The 24,026-nt window shown below is 42.9% G+C and overlaps 2 protein-coding genes across 6 annotated transcripts; both read right to left on the reverse strand.

The window, feature by feature from the left end:
- Window positions 1-45: 45 nt before the first annotated feature.
- Window positions 46-9,051, reverse strand: si:dkeyp-110a12.4 (alpha-tectorin). 3 transcript variants are annotated; one of them, XM_010878525.4, is made up of 10 exons: window positions 8,963-9,051; window positions 7,177-7,341; window positions 6,565-6,653; window positions 6,174-6,278; window positions 3,630-3,790; window positions 3,117-3,252; window positions 2,447-2,541; window positions 1,543-1,711; window positions 924-1,038; window positions 46-464 (listed from the first exon to the last, which is right to left on the reverse strand). In XM_010878525.4, the coding sequence occupies exons 1-10, from the start codon at window positions 9,039-9,041 to the stop codon at window positions 289-291; spliced, it is 1,290 nt and encodes a 429-aa protein (XP_010876827.2). In that variant the 5' UTR covers window positions 9,042-9,051; the 3' UTR covers window positions 46-288. The 3 variants fall into 3 exon arrangements, with proteins under 3 accessions (XP_010876827.2, XP_010876826.2, XP_019909556.1); XM_010878524.4 differs by having other exon boundaries at window positions 6,565-6,707; XM_020053997.3 differs by lacking the exon at window positions 8,963-9,051 and having other exon boundaries at window positions 6,565-6,707; window positions 7,177-7,422.
- shprh (SNF2 histone linker PHD RING helicase) lies at window positions 8,446-23,809 on the reverse strand. 3 transcript variants are annotated; one of them, XM_010878529.4, is made up of 30 exons: window positions 23,638-23,809; window positions 22,414-23,058; window positions 20,091-20,220; window positions 19,781-20,002; window positions 19,560-19,638; window positions 19,253-19,403; window positions 18,797-18,890; window positions 18,274-18,530; window positions 17,366-18,013; window positions 16,724-16,975; window positions 16,297-16,375; window positions 16,032-16,195; window positions 15,339-15,595; window positions 14,576-14,697; window positions 14,219-14,307; window positions 13,950-14,042; window positions 13,533-13,640; window positions 13,148-13,290; window positions 12,820-12,993; window positions 12,679-12,741; window positions 12,350-12,575; window positions 12,006-12,149; window positions 11,485-11,586; window positions 11,226-11,297; window positions 10,423-10,617; window positions 10,248-10,340; window positions 10,013-10,099; window positions 9,618-9,796; window positions 9,437-9,517; window positions 8,446-9,215 (listed from the first exon to the last, which is right to left on the reverse strand). In XM_010878529.4, exons 2-30 carry the CDS (start codon window positions 23,047-23,049, stop codon window positions 9,083-9,085), a joined length of 5,073 nt encoding a protein of 1,690 aa, XP_010876831.2. In that variant the 5' UTR covers window positions 23,050-23,058; window positions 23,638-23,809; the 3' UTR covers window positions 8,446-9,082. The 3 variants fall into 3 exon arrangements, with proteins under 3 accessions (XP_010876831.2, XP_019909524.2, XP_010876830.2); XM_020053965.3 differs by having other exon boundaries at window positions 19,781-19,999; window positions 23,624-23,809; XM_010878528.4 differs by having other exon boundaries at window positions 23,624-23,809.
- Between the last annotated feature and the right edge of the window lie 217 nt (window positions 23,810-24,026).

Below are 24,026 nucleotides of genomic sequence, written 5' to 3' on the forward strand. Positions count from 1 at the left end.
TAACACATTAAAATGGCCAAAATAGTACGAAGAAACACCACAAACAGCTTTTAAAACATCTTTTATATATTTTTTTCTTACAAAAACGTGTTTATTTTTACAACAACTTTAAAATCCTGCATTTATACTGCTGATATTTTACATACACCCCATTAAATTCAATCAATTCTTGTTCACTTATGGAGACATTTGTGTGAATATGTTGTGTGTGTGTGTGCCTTTATACTTATATGCGCTAGGCAGGCATTATTTGACATCAGTTCTCAAGACTTGGACTGCTCGTCTAACTTAGGAGGCCACCTCTAAGATGTGTATATTGGACAGAGTGAGTTGTGCTGCCTCCTGTGCTGGGTAGGAGCGCTTGCTTCTCTGCCACAGCCTCCCAAACACTCCTGTGATTAGCAGAAGGATGACTAGCAGGCCTCCAAGGACAAACGTCTCCACTGGGGGCAGATTTCCAGAGTCTGCAGGGCAAATGACAAGCCAGTCAGCAATGTAGTGACGTGTTCAATTTTGACATAGCGCACTGCAAATAAGGGCACAATATTTTTGAAAGTTCATTAATAAATATATTATGCTGAACAAACATGCCTCTCACACCAGAGTTGGGTTGACATACTATTTAAGTTATCTAAATAACATTATTTAATTAAGTTGTTTATTCTGGAAACATTTAATACAATATATTAAAAAGAAAATGTGTTTGAATCTAGGTTTGATATGAAAATGTAAAATAGGGGATAATGTTGTCTCTATGATGGCATTTTTATCTTTAACATTAGGCGACTGAACCTGGCTCGGTTCTTATTGGATAAATTCAGGTAGCATCTTCTTATCCACTGTAACAAAAACTATAAAAAAATAAAATAATTTATGTTACTAAACACGGCCAGGTAGAATACATTGGTAATGGGTAAACTTACTTAGACTGGGTTGGTCACTTGCAGGCAGACGTCGTCGGATTGGTCCATAAGATACTGTATGGGACAAGGCAATATCTCTTCTTGTCCGCTTAGAGTTATCCTCACCAGAACAGTTCTGTTACATGAGGGGTATAACAATACAGATCGATTATAGAAAGGGACATATGTTAAGGCACCTCAAACATTTGTATAAGGTTAAGTTCACTAATTTCTACATATAGCCTTATTTGCACTCTTTCTGTGCTTCTAGTTAATTCCCTAACTCGACATTTGCCAGTGATTACCAACCAAAGAAAATGTTCCTAAGCATGTTGTTAAACACTCTGAAACACTCCAAAAATTCTACTGTTCCAAAAATTAATATTTGCAAACATAAAAGGGATCACTTATAAGCAAACAAAGATTGAAAATAAGGCCCCATGTAAATAAGTGTAATTAATGTTACAGCATGAATAACCAGTTTTGTTATTCTTCCTTCCAAAATTATAATTCATTTTTCATGAATACATGATTGAAATAACAAAAATATATAAAAATAAATCATATTCTTGCTATGAACCAGTGTTTGAATGAGTCAGTGAGCAGCATCAGAATGAGGAAAGGGGAAGGCATCACTCACAGGCTGACAGACACCGACTGTGTTGTGACAGATCTGAACATTGCAGTGGAGAAACACATCCCTGTAGGAGCTGCCCACAAACTTAAACATTTGTATCCTGAACATAGACTCTGGCCCTTGTCCATTCTTCAGCACTGTCAACATCTGCTCATTTGACAACACAGGGCAGCTGCAACCCAGAGAGAGAGGGGAGGGGGGGAGAGCAAGAGAGAGAGAGAGAGAGAGAAAGACAGCGAGCAAGTGGCAGACAAAGCAGGCAATAGATTGTATCAGTATAAGAAGCAGCAAGTGCAATTCCAGAATAAGAAACACATTATGTGTTGGCTAAAATAACTCTGTAAATTCTACAAAAGTAATATAACTCCTGGTAAGCTATTCCAACACCTAAAGAAAATCTAGTCACTTGTTTTCCCTGAATAAATGCTATGTGCAAGCAGAGTACTTTGTCACTGAAACATAACCATCTTTAATATTGTGAAAGCAAACGCATTAGGATTAAGATTCTTGGCATTTCCTTCTAAGCGTTTCTCAGCAGCCGTAGTAAACAGAAGTCTTTGTGCAAGTCATCTCTGTGCTGTTGCTAACAGTACAACATACCTCCTGGTTGTCAAGGACATGCACAGTTGTTGATTGAGCTGAAATGCATATGGTCTCAGACAAGGTCCCGGGTCATGTGACAGGGTTCTGTGTCACCCCAACTCTTTACTCTAAGCAATTCAAAAGCTATTTTTATTTAAACAAAGCCATTTCCCAAAGGACTGTGTGCCTCTGATGTCAAAATATAGATTGTATTGTGACACTACAAAAATCAATGTCTAGGCCTTCCTAACACATTTTATTTATTCTAGATGGAGGAGCACACAATGCAAAGTGATACAGTGTTTTACTTGTCTTTGAACCTGACCTGTCCTTGATAAAGGTGTATTGGATATTGCTGTATGGGTCGTTGGTTGGGGTGGCCCAGCACCTGTCAACACGCAGCAAAAGATGAGCCGGTATCTAAAAAGACAAGACAAAGCGTGATTTTTAGTCTGTGGCAAAGACCTACTCCTGCACTGCACTCAGTAAATATGTTGACCAAGTCGACAGGTCAACCCATGTACAGTGACAGAGAGAATAAGTAAACAACCTTGGGGGGGGGGGTGGGGGGGGAGTGGGTTCTTGGAAGCCAAAGATGGAGCAACAGACAATTACACTGGATTAAGCATCTGCTTAGGAGAGGGGGGGTTAAAGCAACAGGAGATAAAAATAGAGAAAGTGCCGGGCTTTAAGTGGGAGGGTGAACTAGTTGGATGGGCTACGCGGAGAAACGACAGCAGCCTCAGAGAGGAGCAGAAAGAAGAGAGGCAGACAATCACGAGTGGCAGCATTCAAACACTACTGTCACAGACTGCCTGGCTGACGAACTACATGTGTCTACCGGTCACCATCATCACGTGGTCAGCTCGGCTTTCACGTCTCAACCCCGCCATTCCTGGGCAACTGTGATGGGGGGTCGGTTAAAGGTGTTTGCAATGACACAGAGAAAACGGCGGCCATGTCAGAGCGGAATGAGATCCCGCTATGAACTTCACCATGAAAACCTTGACGTAGATGTTGTCGTCAAGGGTCAGCGAGGGCACAGTGGTCCACCTGTCTTCAAAGTCCTCGTCTTTATAGAGTAACATGGACACAGAGAAATTCCCATCTTCGGTGTTCAGAGTGATTGTCCTGTAGACACAGAAGTGCACGTTTGAGGTATTTGCTTGTTGGACAGGGGTGTTCCTGGGAACAGTACTGGATGCCAAGAATATGCTATCGGTGAAAAAACAGACTGCATCAATCTTTCTGAGAAAGGTTAATGTTAGTAAGATAATGATAACACGGTTTAAAAATAAAATTGATGCTGTGCATGAATCCTGACCACCTAGGTCACAATTCAGATGAAGTGAAAGTTAGGACGGCCCCACTGAGCAAAGGATGGATGTATTCTACACACTGCACAGACCACATCTTCATAGATCAGATTGTGTCCAATTAAAACTGTGTGAAAGTTTATTAACATTCTACCGACTATCAAACGTGCAGGCCATAGCTTGAGATCTTACTTGATGTCCACCCTGATCATGTTTTCCCCGTTGGGCTGCTGGACCATGTAGTTTATTGGGTAGCGGCAGATGAACGTGATGTTTATGTAGTTTCTCGTGATGACATCGGAGTCGTTGTTGCGTATGGTGTTTATGAACATAATATGCGTATCATCCGATGCCTAGAAAGAGTAGGGTGTCAAATAACAGTGTCAGGGGAGCATTAATGTCATCGGGCAGATCTGACAGATGATCAACTGGACGATAGTATATGTACATTAATATTCCACAGCTATGCTCCCCTTCACAAACCCTGCTACAATAATCAAAACCCACCCCTGGTCTGCAAACCCTTTCCCCTGTTTCCTGTCGCATACTATTAACATACGGCAACGATCTCACTGAGTAATTCCTCAGCCCTCTCAAGATGTGGTTCTGAGTTCCAATATAACTCCGCCCACAGCAGCAGGCGGCGGTGTCATTTTCCGCCCATATTGAACGCGAGGAACACCGTTAAAACGCTTAGCAGAACATCACTGACGTGGGAAGGAACCATAAAGAGGGGTTGGATGAAAAGGTTGTGAGAGGGTTGTGTCCATACCCCTGTTGAGAGCAAATGGAGAACTGGTCCTATGTCCTTTGAGAAGGATGAATTGCCCCTTGCCCTTACTGTCCAGACATGTTTTACTACCTCAGGGTAAATACACCGCCCCCCACAAATAACTATGTCTGGCCCACAGACCATGTATCTTAAATGACACCCGATTTGCTATATTGTCATCCATATTAGCAAATGATTTAATATCAAACTTACAGTATGTATACACTACCGTTCAAAAGTTTGGGGTCACTTAAAACTGTCCTTGTTTTCGAAAGAAAAGGAAATGTGGCGACTCCGGGATGCTGGCCTTCTAGGCAGAGATATTCCTCTGTCCAATTTCTGTGTTCATTTGCTCAACTTAATCCTTTGCTTTCATCGGCCAGTCTGAGATATGGCTTTGCACCTCTGCCTAGAAGTTTTCAGCTGTGCTACCATGATCGCAAAAGAGTTTTCTAATGATCAATTAGCCTTTTAAAATAATACTTTTGGATTAGCAAATACAATGTGCCATTGGAACACAGGAGTGATGGTTGCTGATAATGGGCCTCTGTAAGCCTATGTGTATATTCTATTGAAAATCTTCTGTTTCCAGCTACAATAGTCATTTACAACATTAACAATGTCTACACTGTATTTCTGATACATTTTATGTTATTTTAGTGGACAAACAATGTGTTTCTTTCGAAAAAATTACATTTTCCAAGTGACCCTAAACTTTTGACCAGTAGTTTGTGTGTGTGTGTGTTATATATATAATATATATATATATTATATCATATATAATGTTATGGGATTGGGTGTAATTTAGGACTCTACATAATTACTTTAGGAATAGTGCTCCGCTCAATGGCCTTGGATTCTTTGGTTAATGAAGGAAGCAAATGCTTTAGGCAATTCGAGTACCAAAACAATAAAGATCAACAAAGGTTGACAAAATCTTTAAATCCAATTTAATTCTCTTTGTTGAGATCATATCACTTTTCAAGTGTGGACTACAGAGTCATTATATTACATTTCCTATTCCCCAAGGACCTGTCTGAGGAGTTCAAGAGAGTGTTCTTCTACTTCTCAAGGTGAAAAGAAGGAGTGTTTAGTAACTATGGCATCCCTGTCGTTTCCCAACAGCGTCTAATCCCGAAAGCAAAGCAGGCTTACCACTTTCGCTAGGGTTGATACACTGCTAAAGCCTTGTAAAACTTCTAAGGGGGCGGGGATAGGGAGACACCCCCCCACCTAAAAAGATGTTAACCTTTTGCTCGCTTTACAAGAAATGCTTCTTTGCATTCTAAACAAGCGTTTCAGTGACACTCAGGGACTTTGAGTACCAATTTATACCAAGCCGACGTTAAAATTGTCCCCTGAGCTGTTCTACTGCCATCAACCTATGAAATAAGGCTGGGATGGTGTAGAAAACCGGTGACTACGAACTGGGCCAGTGAATTAGAGCCTGGCTCTTCAGCAGGTATGAAAACACGCTCAGCGCTTCCATGAATATCTTGATAATTTAGAGCTTTAAGCTCCCACCCACTCTTCGCTGCTTTAAATGAAGTGCCACTGGCTCTTAGGGGGATAATGAACAACACTTTTTCTATTGATTGTGTGTCTGTGTGGGAAGAAGATAGTTGAGTTCCATGTATGTAACATGAAGAAAAGACATGAGGTGCTATTCGTGCTAGTTATTTTTAGACTCATGTTGATCTATACTCCCTGAAGTGCTGGCAAACCAGTTTGCAAACCAGAGGTCAGCACACAGTATAACAGCGGTGCATCGTAAAATTAGATAATTTACTGTGATGAGGATTTTATGTGGCTGGTAAAAGGGATCCCAAGTGTAGTTTGTCTCCATGTTACTAGTGCTACTGTCATTCTTCTTTGTCTAGGTCGCCCTGAACGACAAATGTTAGTACTTTGTTTACTTCCTAGAAATCCTTCATAGTGCGACATAGACAATCTGAAAGACTTACCACAATTGTCCCACAGTCTGAGAGATTCGTTTTGATGCTGAAGACGTAGTCATCTTCAATCTCAACCCCACGGCACTCTGGGTCATTTAGGTGCAAATCCCATACCTTACAAAGAGAGGAAAAAACAAAACCTTTTTACAGATGCACAGCAGACCCTCTCTGATTTGGTTTTAGGTCTTATAATTACTAGAGCTGTAGAGCCCATCACAACACCCTGGCAAACGCATAGTTAATAGGAACGGTATGTAGGCAATAACGAAGGAGCAGGTGGTGTGGTATAAAGTAAAAAGTGATATGATATATGGGTTCAAATAGCTCAGTATCAGTATTCAGGATTCAATCCACCTGATTTATAGGAAGTAATATTTTTTTTAGATGACACTGAACTTACATAAACGGGTGGCACTTTGTTTAGGAAGAAGGCACTTGGAATGACCACCTCCATCTGGTCATTGGTGCAGAGGACCGTTTCATTGAGCTCTGGGAGAGAGTAAGGGGTCAGTGGGACAGTGTTTAAATCATGTCCCCCTGACCCTAACATGATGTTAGATGGGAAATGTAACAACGCTGAAATAATTCCTTGATAATCCACCTGGGCAAGTGTTCAGTTCAACAGTTGTCAGTAACATATTTAGTCCATTACAAGTGTAACATCAACAGTATTTCATCACAGACTTAAAGTAACGACATGATGCTTCAGGTATCTCCCTTTAATAAGTGGTCTAGATTTCAACAGGTGCTTCTTGTGAAAAAAAGACCCACAAACAAACATTAAAACCACATAAGGATCTAAAAACATAACATTTGGGATTAGTTCACAAACAAGGTTGCTAAATTGAAATGTGCCCAAGAAAACATAAAGGGAGTTCCAGTATGGTTGACGCACTGAGCACACTCTCTGTGTGATCCAGAAAAACTGCAACCGGGATTAAAAATCAATAAAAAAAGAAATTGGAGCCTGCTTACGAAGGAGTTGGATCCCAGTGATGCTAACTGAACTCACCCTCCTCATGTTCCAGAAACACAGCAGAGGTGACAGCAAGCAGGAACCCAGCAAGCAACAAACCGGCAGGTGTCATCTTCAGACACTCTCTGGCTCCTCTACGATCAGACACTCCAAAGCTCCTGTCTTCTTGGCCCTTTCCCCCAGGTCTGTGAATCTTCTGACCTATTCACCACACAGTGAAGCTGTCAGGTCCAGATGTAGTGTAGCCCTCCAAAGACAGCTCTAATGAACTAGGACCGGGACCCCGCCAGCCAGCCAGCCTCCCTCCCTCCCTCCCTCCAGACCTTAAAACACCAGGCTGAATGATGTCCCCACACCAACAATGAGATTCCAAACATGAATAGGGGGAGCCGAGGGGAGTCCGAGGTAACACATAGGTCTGCGTTCTCAATGTCAACGTACTCCTTATATAGCGGGCTTCTTACAGTACACCGCCCATAGGGGACTGGTCAAAAGCAGTGCCCTATCTAGGGAACAGCATCCATTTGGGATGCTAACGCACAACTGGGTCATTGCTGCCACTGCCCTTGCAGTAAACATCTTACGATTACGTTGTCCCACTCCACACATCAACCAGACTCATTAACATGCAAACGGGGACAATAGTACACGGGTGGTACGGCTTTTTGTCCTCCGTAGTTTTTCCATTTTTTTAAAGGCCATTGGGAAATCTTTACAAGTGCGGGAACCCCAGTCACTGTTGAAGTCCCAAATGGCCTCCTATTCCCTGTATAGTGTCATCTCCTTATTGTTCCACCAGAGACCACATTGGGAATATGGTGCCCTACTCAGGGTGCCGTTTGAGATGCACTCAGTGAGATGAAAAGAAGGGCTGCGGATGAGTCAAGGGCAGTTCAGACTGACAATGGTCTACTTCTGTGTGTGTGTGTCTGTCTGTGTTTGTGTCTGTGTGTTGCTGTTACTGACAATGAGCCCTGGAAAGCCAGTAGCAAGGAGAAACATTTATGGAAAATGTTACTATTTTTCATTGAAATTTCACTTCATAAGATGATTTTAAAGCCAGAGTTTTACGAACACCGTGAGATTTGTCTTGCAAAAAAGACGAGCTGAACAGACTTTCATTATCCCCCAATCGACCTTCAATAGGCCATCTCAAAAGAAGAGATTCCCTAAAAACTCACAAAATCCACTCATGTTGTAAAGGACAACAGCTTCCTTCCTTCCTGCAGACTTTTACAACACAGACAAAAACAAACTAGTCTGAGAATGTTTGACATGAATGTCAAATGATACAAAAGAAGCCAGTTAAAAATGACAGCCTTTTATTCTTCAAAAAGGGATGGAATAGCTAAACCAATCATTACAGTGATGACATCATCTGGAATGTTTGTCCCTAATTAGAAATCAACATTAGGAATAGGAGCATGTTTGATTTCTATTAACGTAATACTTAACCTACTGTTTAAGGTATTGTGAGAATATACGGAAAAAACATTCAAATATTTAAGTCTAAAATAGAGTTAAATTGAGTCAAAAAAGTAGTTGGAATCTGAGTATTTTGATGGGTGACACACATAATACCATTACAAATCTGTGGCAACAAGTGAACTTTACTGTACCAGACAGAGAGATCTAAGAAGACCATTAAAATATTGCTTTAAATTGTTTAGAAGAGACAAAATTCATTTTGTTTTTTTTTACAAACAATGTGTAATGCCGTTTCAGAACAGCCACGTATAAAGTGGAATGTTCAAAACAACCATTCCACTTGAGCCTAAGTGCAATGCCAGTGTTTGCACACGATCAATGCTTAGTTTACAACCTGCACTGTGTGCCGGCCTGGATGCAGTGTGAGTGGAGCTTTGAGCCAGCCTGTCTGGTGGTAGGACCTGGGTGGACATCTATAGCACCTGGCAGATTTAGGATAGGGGTTGGAGTGGCGTTACTCCAGGGCCTGGTGGGCTAGTGGCACGGTTTCCTCCAGAGCCTCACTGTCCTCGGTGAAGAGATCAGCCAGATCTGCCACGGTCAGAACGGCAGCCTCCGAGTGCTTCATGGCAGTTGTGCTGTGACTTCTGTATGGGTGTGACAACAGGAACCATGTTCAGGACCAAATAATGTTTTGTTGGGACAACAAGCTATAATAGTAATAATGTTTTTATGAAGTGACCGACAGTCATGCATGCATGGAATTTTTGGAAGGTTTTCCCAAGAATTTAACCAACTACCAACTAGACACGCTCTATCAACTAAGCTACTAGCTATTTCTGGTTCTCTTTTTATAGAAGACCCTCACATTTTCTCTGCAGTCTTTAACATTGCCTGCATTCTCTCTTCAATAGTGGACTTGATGAGGAATCTATGGACAAAGGTGGGCCTGGAGGACAGAAAAATTACATATTACAAACCTTATAATAACGCATTATAATGGCCTGTAGTTTGTTATAACCAGTAATAAAGCAACCCTATGTCCTCACTTGGTCTGTCCGATTCGGTGAACCCGCCCAATGGCCTGCAGCTCGTGGGCGGGGTTGAGGATGGGCTCCACCAATAGGATGTGCGTAGCCTCAATGATGTTGAGCCCATTGGAGCCCGTGTGGAGAGGAAGAAGCAGGATGTTGATCTTCTCCTCGTATTTAAATGAACAAAGATTCTCCTGGAACACAACAGTCAAGGTTACTACACATAAATGCATAGTAACACGTTCCAGTTAGGACAATAAAGCCTTAAAGTAACAGAAAGCAAGCAGGGTACACTTTATAACTGGAACAAATATATCTAAAGATTCAAATATAGAAATAAGAAGTGCTTGTGACTGTAAAAAAGAAAAGCAAAAGGAAGCAGAAACTAAGAAGTATTGAGCAACACATACCTGGAACTTGTGAATGCCGTTGATCTGCGAGAACTCCATGTTGTTGTCGAACAGAGCCTTGGCGATGATGTCCAGTACACTCTGCCACTAAAGTGAAGGACCGCCCAACACACGTCATGGGCTAAAACAACTGCTGCTACATCCACAACATCACCATGTGTTCTAAGCCTGACTTAAATTACAGGAACAGTATATTCATGGATATATGTTGTTGCTGACACAGTAGACAAGTTACCGTGGAGAAGACGAGGCACTTGGCTCCTGGGTCAATTAGCTGGATCTTCTTCAGAGTCCGGATTACTGCCTCCACCTTGGTGGAGTGGCTTCCCTGAGACACAGACACCTACAACTTCACTTATTGTCCATTAATACCGTACATGCTTGGCACGTGTGTGTGTGTGTGTGTGTACCTTGACAGGGATATCTGTCCCCTGGTTGTCTGTTTGGGTGGTGAACACATAGGAGATCTCCGCGTGGGACGTGGTCTGTCTGCAGATGGCGCACTTGATGGCCCTCCGCCTCGTGCCCGATCCCACACTGTACTGCTCCACGATGATGGCGATGCACTCGTTACAGAAGCAGTGACCGCAGGTCAGCACGGCCCACTAGCCCGGAAAGGATTCGGAGACACACACAGCGGGAATCAACCGTGACATAGTGGTAGGGAGACAGCATGTAATGAGAACAGTCACATACACGTCAAGGACACAGCATGTGCTGAACACAGTCACATACACGTCAAGGAGACAGCATGTACTGAACACAGTCACATACACGTCAAGGAGACAGCATGTACTGAACACAGTCACATACACATCAAGGAGACAGCCTGTACTGAACACAGTCACATACACATCAAGGAGACAGCATGTACTGAACACAGTCACATACACATCAAGGAGACAGCATGTACTGAACACAGCCACATACACGTCAAGGAGACAGCATGTACTGAACACAGTCACATACACATCAAGGAGATAGCATGTACTGAACACAGCCACCTACACGTCAAGGAGACAGCATGTACTGAACAGTCACATACACGTCAAGGAGACAGCATGTACTGAACACAGCCACATACACGTCAAGGAGACAGCATGTACTGAACACAGCCACATACACATCAAGGAGACAGCAAGCACTGAACACAGTCACACACATGTCAACATTTCAGAACATCTGGACCTGGACTGATTAGAGCAGGACTCACCTCCTGACCCAGAGGACGGGCGCAGATAGGACATGGTTCTGGGTTCAGGCCTCCGTTCGCCTTGTCCTGGGACTAACATAATGCATTCACATGAGAATTTAACCAGAATGTCTGTATCATTTTAGCACATTTTGAAATCAAATAAGTGAAAAGCTTTTTGACAAAAACAAACCAATGATTTAAAAATGATGAAGCATCAGGAGAGAATCTCATATTTCACAGAAACCATGAAATTGTCCCTGGCAAAATACAGGCTTACCTTCTCTAGATTGGAGAGATAAAGGAATTGACCCAGCTTCTTCTGGAGCTGAGACTGTGCTACTGCTCTATCATTTAACAGTTTCACTCGGTTTTGGTCCACCTGCATACAATGACAACACTTAGTGAAATAAACAGAGTACATGTTGTTTTCAATTTAATCACACCGAAGAACAGTCTTTGAATATTTAATATTGTTCATTCATACTATGATATGAGCAGAAACCAAACAGGTAATGTTCAAATAGACTCCGGAAACCTGAACCAGAAGTCAATCAATCTGCAGTCTCCACTAGGACCAGATATTGCCTCAGGCATTTCCAACACACAAAGGCCTGACGCCACGATAACTAGCCCACTTGGTTACTCAAGGCGCCAACTACTAGCTAGATATCGGTATATTTCTGCATAACAAAAGCTAGGCTAAAAATAGACCAGCTCATCTGGCATTTGCCCGAAACGCCAGAAGTCCAATCTCCCCCTGCCAAGTCCCCCTCTCGCACCCTGGTGTAACCATCTTACCTCGTGGGGCTCTATGATGTGTAGTACTGGTACTTTGAGTTTGGGTTCATCAGGCAGCCTGACACGCAGCCGTTCTGTGGCCATACCCAGCTCATCAATGGCTGACACATTGTTCCGGAGAACCATCCAGTACTCATGTAACACCTTGGAACAAATAAATAAGAAATAAAATAGGATTTACATCAAGCATTTATCATATTCAATAGCTTCAAGGTATAGTAAGTATATTTCAGTTGACATTTGCTTTCATTGTATTCATCCAACCAAATAATTGCGTCAACTCCTGAATGTTTATTGATATTATCCAGATCTAACCTATACACGTCAATAGACAGATAGGATACCTTGTACTCTTTCTTCCAGTTCTCGAAGAGCTCCATGAAGGTGTTTCCCTCCTCCACCAGGTCGTGGTCCATACGTCTGGCCTTGGAGAAGGAGAGGATGGCCTTTAGGGCCCTTTCAGTCTCACTGGCAGCCCACAACCCTCTGCTAGTGGTGGGGAGACGATCGTCCACCAGCCCCTCCTCATCCTCAATCATCTCCTCAAAGATGGCCGTCTGACCCTTCACCCTGAGAAGAGAGATTCAAGAGATACATAGGTGTGTGGCTCAGCAACGAGTGTGGCTCCTTATTTGTGCACTTCTCCTGAATTGGTGTGCGTTCACCAACTTACGTGTGGGAAAAGAGTTTGGATTCATAATCGGTGAAGAGTTCATCCGCTTTGCAAAAAACACAACTGGAAAGATACAACAGTCCTGTCAGTCAAATGACCACACTCATAACAGACACATTCTGGAGATGATCTCTGGCCTACTTATTAAGTGGCAGGCGGACAGGTCGGAGGTGACAGAGAACAGTCTCCTCTATGACCGCCTCAGAGGGCGGGCCTTCCAGACTCTTCACCGCGTCCTGCACAGCCTTCTGTGACTTCATCAAGTCCTCCATCTGAGTGCTGAGCAGAAACTGCAGGCCACGGCCATCTCGGAACCTAGGACAAGCATAATCTTCATCAAACACATTCACCCTAGAAGTTGTGGGTTCAACCGCCAAAGTGATTACATAAACATCATGAAAATCCTTAACCCAGTAAATCAAAGTCAGTACAACTACATAGGAAATTCGATTCTAAAACCAGCTCTTACTTGTCGGCCATGGAGAGTTTATTGGCCTGCTGTTTGTAGCTGCAGGTGAGCTCGTTCTGGATACGGCCAACCAAGTCGTCATCAATGTTGTGCTGTATGGCCCGTTGTACCACATCCAGCCACCACGGGGACCGCAGAGTGACCTGACGTAGAATGCATTAATGACCAACACGTTGTCTCTCCCAAACCACAACCAAATCTCACATAGACTAGCTAGCTACAACATTTGATTCGCAGGACCGACATCAGCAGCAAATGGACACAGTAGACGGGACCCGTCCCCACTACAGAGACGCCTTGCTGTCTGAGCCGCCTTGCTGCACGGTGTTTCACTTCTGTTTTAGTTTGTCTAGAGTGAAAGCATGGGTGCGGGAGGGTCTCTTACTTTACGTTTGAGCTCCTTGATGTTTTGCAGTACGGGCTGTAGAGACTGGTAGGCCTCCATCACCTCAGCGTTGTGCTTGGTCATGTAGTGCTGCCTCAGCTGCTCCGCCTGTAGTCGAGACACGTAAAAGAAGGACAGAGAAGGAGAGCATTTACACACGTCTGTCTGCATGGAGACACGTGTTAGTAAACCGCGTAGGCTAAAACTAAAACAAAGTAAAATCCCTTTTTTATTTTGAATTTCCCTGTCCAAGGGAACAACATGGACTGTTGGTCAGGTAGGAAGTGAAGGCATGACATCAGGTAGGAAGTGAAGGCATGACATCAGGTAGGAAGTGAAGGCATGACATCAGGTAGGAAGTGAAGGCATGACATCAGGTAGGAAGTGAAGGCATGACACGGTGAATGGGTTTTTCACCTCTTCCTTCAGCCGGTCATCTCGCAGAGTGGGAGGTATCCCAGGGTGCTTTGCTTTCAGGAGTTCCATTAGGTTATGTGTTGCATGAAGCCTCTGTTTAACAGGACAGATGGGAAGGGTGGAAAGTCAAAGGGGTTTTCTTTAACTGATCATTTCCCAAATACATGGCCAACACAGGACAGTTGTATGTGTGATTGTGCTCTAGGGATCCATACAGATATTTCACAAAATGTCATCCATTCATTAATAATTGGATCCTTCTTTAATACCTGTAGTGAATCGGTCTTCAACCGTCCTTTATGTTCCTCCGAAGACCTCAGTACTTCTCTGTACATCTCCACTGCCTCCACAAACTCATCTTCAGAAGCCAATGACAACAAACAACGCCTCTCATTAAAGCTACACTCCTCCATTTGATTTCAGCCGTTTCACACGTCATGCTTGACTACAACCACACGCACGCATTCACACACCAACTCACGCACGCACACGATTAAGGATCATAATGGGAATAATTGCCAGCCAAATGATGTCACAGCCTATCAGGTCATTTTCCCATGGGAAAGAGATGAATAGACAGAAGTACTGGAGAGAAGGATAAGGAGATGGGGTGCTTTGTGGTCTACCTCTGATGATGTGGATTCCTGCCAAGCCGTTAAGGGCGCACACCAATTGTCGGTGAGCCTCTTCACACTCCACTCGACATTTCTTCTGCAGGGACTTGAGCAGCTCCTCCATCGTCATGGTGCTGTTTTAGGGGCATTAGGTCATAGGACCCACCAGTGTCACTGACGTCATGGCAAACCAGCGGACCGAACAAAACCCGACTATGAAGCCGAAGTCAGGTATCCTTTATTAACCAACAAACCAACAACTGCTGCACTGAAACACATTTCAGATAGGACCTCATTAACTGGCAAACAGAACTAAAAAAAAAGAATAGCACCCAGACACACTGCAGGCCTTTATGTATTATCCAGCAAACACAATTGAGGGCTATAGGGACTGCTGTTTGAGGTCATCCAATTACCAAAGGGTAAATTTGAGCCCCGCTTGAAAAAAACTGCTACACATGAAAGGGCATTTGAGTTGTGAACGGCTGCATGCCAAAACCCTTCTCCCGGGCATCTGAAGGAAAAAAACTCAACGTGCATTATTCAAACACTAATGCGTCCCACCGCCAACACCTTTTAAACTGGCAGCATTTCTATTAGTCCGACGACTTACTGATTACAAACATTTAGGAAATAGTCTGTCTGACTTACAAATGTGTCAGGACGTCTTTGTGTCGGTCGAACCTCCACTCTGACAGCCTGCATCATGAGTTACAGAATGTATCATAAAGCCCTTATTAACCTTCTCTGGAGCAGCCGTTGAAATGTACCCTACCTCTTCTGGAAAGGCAGGAATTCTCCCCTGACCGCCTGCGGGTGGCAGCAGGCTTGACGCAGCCTCAGCAGGGGGTAAAGGATGGTGTTGACCGTGCGCCTGTCCAGGCTGCCCAGCTTCAGTCTCCAGTCCTGGATCTTCCTCAGCTTGACCAAGGCGTCCTGGGAACATACCTCGTGCTGCCGGTGGTAGAAGTGACCCTCCACTGGAGAGAAGTGCAGCCAATGGACCTCCTCGGTCTGAGGTGGAATCTGAATCTGGAAAAGAGTGAAAAGTAATATGAGTCAATCAGAATAGGCACTTACTGTTTAATTTAATTACATTTTTTACCAGATATGGCCATAATAATGCGATAATAATGTACAGACATTTCTCAAAAAACTTAATTATCACAATGCCTCTGGTATCGGCAAATTAAATTAAATGAAGAGATTGGTGAACAGGAGAGATTAAAACCAGAAAAAGGTCAATAGCTCCACCCTCTTAAAATTATAAGCAGGTCAATGGGCCACATGTCCCCCTCCTTACCGAAAATAAATAAGTTGCTAAGACCAGCAATATTGTGATTTTTTTTAAACTAATTTTGCACGTTATGGTACTACAGTTTTATTCACCTTCCAAAGTAGCTTCTGACCTGTATATTCTGACCTGTATATTCTGACCTGTATATGTTACATTGATCATTCAACCTACTTGATCGATTACATCTTTCTTGGCCGATCGCCACAACAGCTGACCAACCAGGTTGTAAAGTGGCTCAGTGTTTCCACGGCGATAGGGTCGGTAGAGCAGCTGGTCCCACCAGTACTTGACCCAGTAGGGGTCAAACCCCAGGAACAGAACCAACCCATACAGATCTTACAGGAACAGAGACAAATGAGAGATAAAGGAAACATGCTACGATAACTACTGAAAACCCCTATGTGGTGTCAGTTCATTACACATTTGATGAGCTCACCTTCCAGGCCCCTCTGGACGGGAGTCCCACTAACACACCAGCGGTTGACTGATGAGAGACGCAGAGCCATTTCTGCAGCCTGATGGTAAGAAACCAGGAGACAACAGCCCAGAGGTAACAGACACAACGGTAATCAGGATCATTATGAAGACCAGTGGGTAAAGCATGCTACTTCTAACACCAGGTGGTTGGGTTCAGTTCCCAGGACCATCAATATGAAAATAAATGGGGAAAGTGTGACTATTTGTTTTCGCTTTGATTAAAATCGTCGGCTACATGGAACACAGTGAGTTATTTCAGGTGGACAAAATACCCTCGCAAAGCTAGTTTCTTCCATTCATTGAGCAATATCCCTCAGCTCTGACTCGTCCCTCTCACCTCAGAGCCCCTGTCCTAATTATTATCACGACATCTCCAGACATCTCACCTTGGCGGTGGTGCATTCCACCATCTGTGCCTCGTCCAGACAGATGCGCCACCACTCCACGGCCACCAGGGGACTGGGAACAGCCATGTAGCGCTTCTGGTTGCGGAAGCGCCGGCCGTCCTTGCTGTTGCTGTGGGGGATGTCCACGTAGTTGAGCTCCGAGCGCAGCACGTCGTAGGTGGTGATGACCACGTCCTGCTCGGCCAGCATGTGAGGCTGGATGAACCCGTGTTTCTTCACCCCCTGGTAGATCTGGGGACGGGTAGCGCGAGGAAGATAAACTAGTGGTCAGGGCCCCACTTCAGTAAACATAAGGCCTCTCGTCTGAGTCCTTTGATGTGCCCTTGAGCAAGGCACTCAAATTGCTCAGTTAAATTACTACAACTGCTTGGAAATGTTAACTTTTTATTATAGGTTAATAAACAACGATAATAACAACAATTGATAATAATAATAATAAATATATAGGAACATTCCATTCACTAGTTTTAGTTCTAAATGCATGCCGCCAAAGTTACAAGAGGGTCTTTCTTTTAAATAAAATATGCGAGACTCTCTTCCTTATTTAAAATGTTTACTCAATCATTTAAAATCACAACGTTTCGCTGTCAAACTGCCTTCATGAGATACGGCGGTCCTTACCAGTACTCGTAGCGATGAGGACCTGATGTGTCTGTTGATCTCTTCAACCCACTGATGACAGATTGAGGATGGCGAGATGATCAGGGTAGCCCCAGTAGGAACAGGCCTCATTGCCACCAGACAGTGGGGACAGTAGAACGGCGTGGTGTCCAGACTCTCTTCCTTGTAATTCACGCATTCTGCATGTTGCCACAGCTGGCAGTTGAGACACTGCACCCTGGCCTTGTAGTCCATGAGACCCAACTCGCCGCAGATGCACTCGAAGCGGTAGTCTGGGGTGTTGAAGGGGTTAAATGACACCCGGGTGGCGGGTGGGATTTCCCAAGTGACAGGTGGACCTGTCTGACTCGCTTCATCATCCAGCTTACCCCGTCTCCCGGTCTCATGTTTATGCTCGTCTGTCTCCTTTCTGTCCCGTGTCTCTTTGCGGTCCTCCCCAACAGGTGACAGGTCCTGTGAGGCGCTAATCGCGTCCTGTTGTTTACGGTCCTCTACAGAAGCAGAGCGCTCAGGGGACAGGCAGCTCTGGTTGGTGTCTTCTGAAGGAGAGAGCTCTGGAGTATCAGGGTCTTTATAAGCCGTCTTCCTCTGCTTCCCTGCCCGCCTTAGAGAAGCTCTTCGGGGACCACAGTCCCTGGAAGGACTCTGCTGCAATACCAAACCAGTTTTAATCAGAAACAATTGACCAACAGTTAAGTTTAACAGAAGGTATTGAAATGCAGTGCATGCAAATGGAATTCAATTAGAAGAACAGATAAGCAAAGCTAACAAAGTTCAAGGATTTTCCCAACTGAGTTAATGGTTATATGTTACAAAAGATATTGCACCTAAGAGGACTTGTTGGTTTCAAATATAATGTTGAAATTGTTTAATGTTTAATTGTTTCTGCAAGTAGCCCCAATACATACAGACTTGGGTATGTTGGTCTTCTTCTTGGTTTCCTTGTATTTCTTTCCCAGTTTGAAGGATCCGGCCAGGCCGCGACCTTTGACCCTTTCCACTAGATCCTCAGCCAGCAGCTTCCCCAGGGCTCGTTTTATGTGGTTACGGTTTTTCAGCAGATCATACTGATACGTGGTGCGAATGTATGCAAAGATGGCGTTGACCGACGCGCCTTTGCCAACCCTCATCTCTTTTATAGCCGCCAAGAGCATCACACGCACAGCTGCACAGAAAACAACACAACCCAGGTTGGGAAAGATATGTGTATCACAAAGATTTCAAGGCAAATTCAAGAGATGAGATCTGAGAAGGATAGACACATTTCGTAATATTCATTCCATATTGAGAACTGTTTAGAAACAATCTACAATAGTAATATCATTATTAACAGAAATAATTAATAATGAACAGGCTATAACCTACATACCTCTGGTAAAGAGTCATTTCAAAATGTTCTACGCATTAATAGACTGAACCAAAATGACTTACTTGGATAGGAGATTTTCACTTTCGGTGCAATCTCTGGCTTATATTGAACCTCTAAAAGTGGTGGAGGCGGGACAAAATAATTCACTAATTTCCCCTAAAAATGAAAATATACAAACCTGTTAATCCATCCGTAAACAGTAGTTTCAATGCCACAGCCTTCTAAAATTGGCCTGGTCCCAAATCTATTTGTGCTGTATAACAACAATAAAAGATGCCTGCAATAACAGATCTGGAACAACACAGCAACCCTGAGATGCCATCCAGCCGTAATGATGACATACAATCAGTATCGCTGATACACCAGTAAAAACAAGGCAACAGAACAAGAGCCATTACATTTCAGTTTCCATCCTGAATGAGCTGAACTGAAATGTAACTGCCTCTGGTGGCAGTCAAGTCAAGTCAGAAGAAAAAGTCACAGTGCCATCTGCTTCCCTTGGATTCCATGGTTCTCACCAGAGGCAGGGTGAGAGCCTCCTGCTCCAGGCCTTGTCTACTGTTGTTCAGAATGAGAGCCAGGACCTCCACGGTCTTCCCAAGACCCATTTCATCAGCCAGGATCCCACCGGGCCAATCTACTCCGGCCAAGGGGAACTCTCGAATCAGGCTAGAGACGGGAGGCAGATCAGGTAATTAGAAAGATGGTCAATGGATTTTTAAATGTAACATCAACAATAATAACAAAGCACTAACTACTATCAGGCTGCATCAGAGAGATGGACAGGATAAGCTCTCATAATGATCATTGCAGTTAGTGTCTTACCAGCCTGTATATGGATTGTAGTACAGCTTCTTTCCACACATCGTCACCAGCTCCCGCCATAGAAAATGTAGTGTTTGGTCTGGGAAGTGGAATTTACTTATTCTTATTGTCATCCAGTGAAAATAACAATCCACAAAAACACTTCCTCAATTAGAAAGTCATCAATGAAGTAAAAATGGGGTTAAGATGTTTTTTTCCCTGCAAGCTGGATGTAAATCTACCTTGAGAAGAGCTACTGGTCCGGAACGTCTCCCTCCTGAGCATCCAGTTGACAGCCTGACACTGATAAGGCCTGAGGATTGGGATAAGAGCCTGGTGCTGGACATCCAGGGTCACTTCCTGGTCCTCTCTCTGGTGGAGGTGTCTGATAGAGTCGTACAGCTCCTCCACATTCTGCCTTTCCAAGTCAGTGTCGCACTCCTCTTCTTCAGTGTCCACCACTTCTAACAGGGGAACAGGCAACTGGTATAATCATAGAGGGTTAGGGGAAAACAGAGGAGGAGGAGGTGGAAAAGAAAACAAGATACTTACCAGGAATAATGAAGTCATAGTAAAACTCCATTAATTTCTGCATCAGCTGGTTTGCTTTTCTGATTCTTCCGTTTCCCTCGCTGAGGAATTCAGGCTTTCCCAATCCCGACTCCAGTACATATATCCCTACCTGCAGCAGGAAAGCCAAATATCACAGAAGTAAAAGCATCGCTTTAGGATGTAATATAACCCCAAACAAAAAAGAAAAAGAAAATCCTACATTAGTTGACATTACATTTTTTTAACCACTTGTCCTTTGGGTATATGAGACAGATTTTTTTACTTGTCCAACCGCTGAATGTACTTGTCCAAAACAAAAACATTTACTAGTAAAAGGTTGACTAAACTATTGACAGATGCAACTTGATAATAAATGTCATTTTAATTACTGATTGGACATGTACACAAATGACCTGACATAGTTAAATTGTCATTTTAATTACAGATTGGACATGTACACAAATGACCTGACATAGTTAAATTGTCATTTTAATTACAGATTGGACATGTACACAAATGACCTGACATAGTTAAATTGTCAGTCAAAATTGTATGGCGATTTTCACAATAATTGTATAGATTTTTGGCCATATCTTGGCCTTAGATAAAGATACAGCCAAGCTACTTCATCACCCAGTTGACATATCCAAAGCACCAGTCTCAATTGTTAAGCTTTCATATTTTTCAAAAATTGTGCATTTAAATGGGTAAATTGCAGGATCAATAACTGAACAATTTCACTGTAAAATTGTCTCATCTTGTTACAACCTATAGATACTGTGTAGTTGACAATTTAAAAGTTCCAAACTGTTATCTATTGTTATTCTGGTATGGTTGCATGTTTAGTGCGGTCTCAGCTAGTCAACATTGTATATACATCTTGATAACTATTTAATGACATTTTAGCTTAGCCACTTCACCCATTTCTTCAGACATAGCCCACTGTTGACATATCCAAAGCACCAGTCTCAACTGTTAAGCTTTCATATTGTTCACAGAGGTCAGGGGTTGTTCAATATGAATGAATTGAACAATTTCAAGGGTTTTTTGCAGGATCAATAACATCAAAATTCCACAGTAATATTAACTCATACTGTAATATATTGTAGATACAAGTGTCTAGTAAATAGGTTACCAGGTTGGAAATGTTACCTATTGTTGTTTTTGCTGCATTGTCTGCTCTGTGCATTTAGGGACATTTATGGTGTGGGTTAAGAGGTCTCCTAGAGGCCCTATTGGGTTGTAAAGGTATGATTATCTGAGAACATTAAAATGATGTTGTTTCATTTACACATCTCATGCTATGTCATAGCATGTTGTAAATCATATATCAATATACAGCTGGAAAAATAGAGTTAAGATATTGTTTTAGATCATTTTGTGAAATAGAGTTAGGGTTAGAATTTAGAGAGGTCTCAAAGAGGCCCTATTAGGATGTAAACGGATGATTATCGGACAAAAAAACTAAAAAGGGAACTTTCATTCACACTTTACATTGTGTATAACAACAAATTTAGAGAAAACACAGTTCAGACATTGTTTTAGTTAATTTTGTAAAACAGCATTAGGGTTAAGGTCTCCAAGATGCCCTATTTTCCTAAATGTTGTTATTTTCACTATATTTTTCATAATATAACAAATATCTACAGTTGTTTGTAATGAATATGGATTGTATCTATTCATTTTCTATAATAAGTTAATCAATTCCCACAACAGATGAAGTGTTATAATAAAATTATCTGTATTTTTGGTCCATCTGATACCTACAACTAATAATTTGAAATGATAATAAATCCCAAAATAAATGACATAACATTGTAAAACTGCTTGCAACTAACAGGAGAGTTCTAAGGAACATGCTGGCAAACTTAGAAATGTCTGACAGCATCAGGTCATGAACATTTCTCATCCACCTTTGCAAATATTCTTCGAACATCATATGGATGTACAATCACGCAATCTACCGAAATTATTTCCCCCCGTTTGAGACAAAAACAAATTACCATGGAGAGAATGAGAGAGAACAATCTTATTACTAGCTACCTAGTTATGACCCCTCAAAGACTGAAAAAAAAACTTTAATTCTCTCTTTTTTTTTAGGTATTGCTATAAGATAGGGCTTCTAGATGTAACACTTTACAGATTATAACAAAAAATACTGTTTGTAGCATTGAAAATGGAAGAGGACAGTGATAGCCATGTGTTAATTTATGAAATAAATATATAATTGACATATTTATTCAAGAAGAGAGAGATGGTAACCTAGAGGCCCTACAATACTTCCGAGAAAGACAGAGAGAGAGAGAGAATATAAAGTGCACACCTTAATTTTCTCCTCTCCTGAGTGATGACACAGCTGCACAACTCTTCTCTTCTGAAGCCAGTCCAGCTCCTCCAGTAGTATCCATCCACCCAAGGAACACTCCACTAGACAGGAACTGTCCAGAAGTCTTGACTCCAGTCCTCCTGTAGCATCACTACTCTCATCACTAACGCTCAGGCACAGCTGATCTTCTGTCCTGCGGAGGGTGAAAGCCCTCTGGTAAAAGCCGGAGGGTTTAACCCAGACGGGGAGAACACGGAGGCTGAACTCCCCAATCAGAGACTTCCAGGCATCACCCAGGTCACAGAGGGGAAGCACAGTGAGCGCGAGTGAGGCGGATATGGAGGCGTCTGTGGATGATGAACCAGGGTGAGGGGGTTCATCTCCCAGTCCCAGGTCTGATAACAGAGCGTCTGAGCTGGAGCTACCTGCCTCACAGGTCCCCTGGAGGGTGGAGATTAGAGCACCTGTTGGGATCTGGAGGCCAGTGGAAAGAAGAGAGCTAGTTGGAATCTGATGGTCCTCTTCTTGGAGTAGAGTCTCGTTCCTGCGGTCCTCATGCATGTTCCAGTCCAGCTTCTTCTTGGCCTCCTCACCCACCCTCACTGGTGCGGCACGCTTCCTTCTGTTGCTCATGGTGACAGCCTAGAAGGGCATAAAAACGTATGGATAGTAATGTTTTTTGGAGGACATGCTGAACAATGCAATAAAAGTAGGGATTTATCTCCCAGGAATCGGTATTGAACAATAATAGGCAAGGAACATCAAAATTGTAAACATTTTTAGAGGTAAGATAAACAAAACCCACTTCACAAAAGCAAGTTACTTATACAGTATAGCATTGGCAGGCTACACCTGTAGGATCCAGGCTACTTATACAGATAAGCATTGGCAGTGAATGTCTGTGACCATTTAAAGCCTAGTGGCTGAGCCACTCCGCTATCCTGTTTTTTATATCCTTGGTGCAATAATCTTATTCTCTTTGTATTATAAAAACTGGTCACTGAATAATTATTGACATTTTAAGGGTCAAAAATTCCGCAGGCCAACAGCAAAAATGTTGTTACATGACGAGCTTGCAACAATGTAACGAAAAGGCTATACTAGTATGTGATTGCTACAGTACTGCTTTCAGACGCATTGTGATTGTTGTCCGGATTGGATAGCAAAGATGTCTACTGTTTAGCTTCAACACATATTTAACAATTACTTTTTATATCTCACAAAAAGTCGTCACTGTTCCTGGTCGCTGCAGACGAAACAATATGCTCGTCCGATTTACCAAACCAGTCAATGGACTTTGTCGTCTTGAAGCGACTGCTACGGAGTTTAAAAACGCACTAAACCATCCTTTAGCCTGTTTCTCCGCTGCTGCTGTGCGCCATGTTTTCATACATGCCGGAAGTAAGTCAGCGTCACAGCAACATTCAACTCCTTGGTTTAACCAGAACTGTCAGTTGACAACCACTAGGTCGCAGCATTGCCCTCTATTACTCTGTAGATTCAAAAAACGAATCTCTTGCATGTCTGCCGGTTCAACTTGTGTTACTGCAGTCACTGTGGACACTAAGCATCACGATAATCCAGAAAAATTATACATACACACATGTTCT

Source organism: Esox lucius, chromosome 15 (assembly GCF_011004845.1).
Source record: "Esox lucius isolate fEsoLuc1 chromosome 15, fEsoLuc1.pri, whole genome shotgun sequence".
NCBI classification, from domain to species: domain Eukaryota; kingdom Metazoa; phylum Chordata; class Actinopteri; order Esociformes; family Esocidae; genus Esox; species Esox lucius.